Raw genomic sequence first — 2,816 nt, forward strand, 5'->3', positions numbered from 1 at the left:
AGCACCAGAAAGGGGAGGATAACTAATGTACACTGCCAGAAACCAACTCAGCAGAGGATGGTGATCGTTCTTTTTCTCTTGAAAATTATGGAAAGCCAGAAAGGTAAAATGTGTTCAGAAATGTCACTTCCATTCTTGTAATCTTCCAACGCCCATGAAATAGGCTTTCTAATATCTTATCTATCCACAAAAAATATGCACCAATCAACCAGTGACATCTCTAGCATCTAATCCAAACCCAAAAACACACGAATAACAATAAAGTAATTTTCTTACTGTCTTCAATTACAAGCTTAAGAGTTATGAATAAGAGAAAACAAGTGGGTGACAGGAACTGTGTAGCAGAGAATACTGATTTTAGGTTATACATCTAACTTGATCAAGATCATAGTTCAACACGTGATAAATAAGTGCAAAATTTTTGAAAAACTGTTTTTAAATATCCTTAGTGTCTTCTATCCCATGAAATTCATTGCTTGGGAAGGCTGCAGAGAAACTCAAAAGATGGAACAGCAATTTAAAGCAAACAATCAACTATGCAACAACAAGAGTAGTCAAGTTATTCGTACAATGACTTTGTTCTTCTTGCCAGCAGATAAAAGGAGAACTTTTCCATCCACAATGTCTTGAGGTTCAATTCTCTTAGTTTCGCTATCAACTCTGCTGTTGTTCAAGTAAAGCCCTCCTTGCTTCAACAGACGGCGGGCAGCTGATTTACTATCAAGCAGACCGGAAGAAACAGAAAGATCGATGAGAGAGATATTGAGAACCTGGTCAGAGGCCAAAGAACAGGAAGGCACATCTTCAGCAATGCCCTCAAAGGTCTTCCAATCCAACTTAGTCTCAGCTCCAGGTCTCAAAGCCTCAGTTGCCTTGAGAGCCTCATTAAGTCCATCCTCGCCATGAACAAAAAGAGTGACCTGTTCAGCCAGCCTCCGCTGAGCAGTGTTGGGGGTATAGCCAGGTCTATTCATTTCCTTCTCCAACTCATCAATCTCCTCCATGTCCAAGAAAGTAAGTATCTTTAAAAACCTGATGACATCAGCATCCGGGACCGAAAAAAAATACTGGTAGAACTTGTAAGGAGATAACATGGACGGTGAAAGCCAAATGGCACCATCCTCTGATTTTCCAAATTTAGTTCCATCACTCTTCAATAGAAGAGGGAATGTCAAGCCAAAAGCCACATCCCCTTCTGGCTGAAGAATCTTTCTAATAAGTTCAGTACCAGCAGTTATATTGCCCCACTGATCGCTCCCTCCAATCTGAACATTAACACCCTCATTTTGATAAAGATATAAGAAATCGTAACCCTGCAAAAGCTGGTAAGTGAATTCAGTATAGCTCATTCCTTGCTCTGATTCAAGCCTCTTCTTTACACTTTCTTTGCCCATCATAGTCCCCACCCTTGCAAATCTCCCTACTTGTTTCAAAAAATCAAGCAACCTAACCTCTTTCCACCAATCATAATTATTCATAACCACAAAGAAAGAACTCGAATTCAAATGATTGCCAACACCATCACCATTACTGCTGCTATTCATATGCAAGATTCTTGTAATAACATTGGTAATCCCTTGTGTGTTATTCTCTAAAGTATCTGCATCAAGCTCTGGCCTTTCCAGGCTTTTCCCAGATGGGTCTCCAATTCTGGCGGTGGCGCCGCCAATCAAGGCGACAGCTTTATGGCCGCACCTTTGGAACCAGGAGAGAACAATTATTCCCAGAAGGTTACCTAAGTGCAAGCTCTCTGCAGTTGGATCAAAACCACAGTAAGCCTTGAGAGTGCTTGTAGTAGAGATAGACCTGAGATTGTCACTGGTGATGCATTCAAGCAAGCCCCTTTCTTCAAGGATATCGACCACGCTGGAACGGCTGCGCATTGGGTCATGGGTTGTGGAGGCATTTTGCTGGGCTGATTGCAAGCACCTTAGAGGGACGAAGATAGGATTCTTATTGATGATGGATCTGTGTAGTTTTTTGCTGCAATTTGAAAAGGGAAAGAAGAAGAGTTTGCTGTGAGAGGAGTAAAGCAAGGTCCTTGCAGCAGCAGCAGCAGCGGCAGCTGCCATGGTTCTGGGAGGTTAGCCTTAGCCTCGCTTTCTTTCGTCTGGGCTACAGCTTCAGCGTGTTTTTCTGCTATCTATGATTTTTGGATTTCGGGTAAAGCAAGGCAATAGGCCCACACTTTACACCTAAATCCACATTTCAGGTTCAAAACCCAGCCTGCTTAAAGCCGGTGTGGGTTTTATGTTATCTTTTATTTTTTAAAATATTTTTTTATTTAAAAATATATTAAATAATATTATTTATTTTAAAAATTTATATAATATCAAAATAATTTAAAAAACACAAAAAAATAAAATAAATAAATAAATAAATAAAAATATATTTTTTTATTTTTTTAAAAAATATTTTTAAAATACAAAAATAAACGATCTCTTCTTATAAAAGTCTTTATAAGAAAAAATAGAAAAAATATATATGGTAAAATCTTATAATTCTTTTACAAATAATTTAAAAGCCACAAAATAAAAGCTACAAAATTTCTTTCGAAAACTTCTTTGTTAGTGAGTAAAAGCATACTAAAGCTATATTATTTAAACAACGAGTTAGTGCAATAATAAATAAGTTTATTATAAAGTGTTATTCCATTTAATATTTTATGTGGAACATTATCTATATTTTAATTTCTATAACAAATATAAATAATAGCTTATATTATTTAGGTGGAATTACTCTACAATATCCTTGTATCATAGGGGTTATGTTCAATTTATCTTCATATATATTTTATCTCATTAATTCAGTACATC

The 2,816-nt window shown here is 36.9% G+C and overlaps 1 protein-coding gene across 1 annotated transcript; it reads right to left on the minus strand.

Annotated features, from left to right (window-relative positions):
* Window positions 1–400: 400 nt before the first annotated feature.
* LOC118041837 (tyrosine--tRNA ligase, chloroplastic/mitochondrial) lies at window positions 401–2,163 on the minus strand. Its single transcript, XM_035049351.2, has one exon. The coding sequence runs from the start codon at window positions 2,070–2,072 to the stop codon at window positions 555–557; it is 1,518 nt and encodes a 505-aa protein (XP_034905242.1). The 5' UTR covers window positions 2,073–2,163; the 3' UTR covers window positions 401–554.
* Between the last annotated feature and the right edge of the window lie 653 nt (window positions 2,164–2,816).

This window comes from Populus alba, chromosome 14 (assembly GCF_005239225.2).
Source record: "Populus alba chromosome 14, ASM523922v2, whole genome shotgun sequence".
Classification (NCBI taxonomy): Eukaryota; Viridiplantae; Streptophyta; class Magnoliopsida; order Malpighiales; family Salicaceae; genus Populus; species Populus alba.

Excerpts from the sequence above, each read along its gene's own strand:
- LOC118041837 (XM_035049351.2), bottom strand. The coding sequence starts at position 2,072 with ATGGCAGCTGCCGCTGCTGCTGCTGCTGCAAGGACCTTGCTTTACTCC.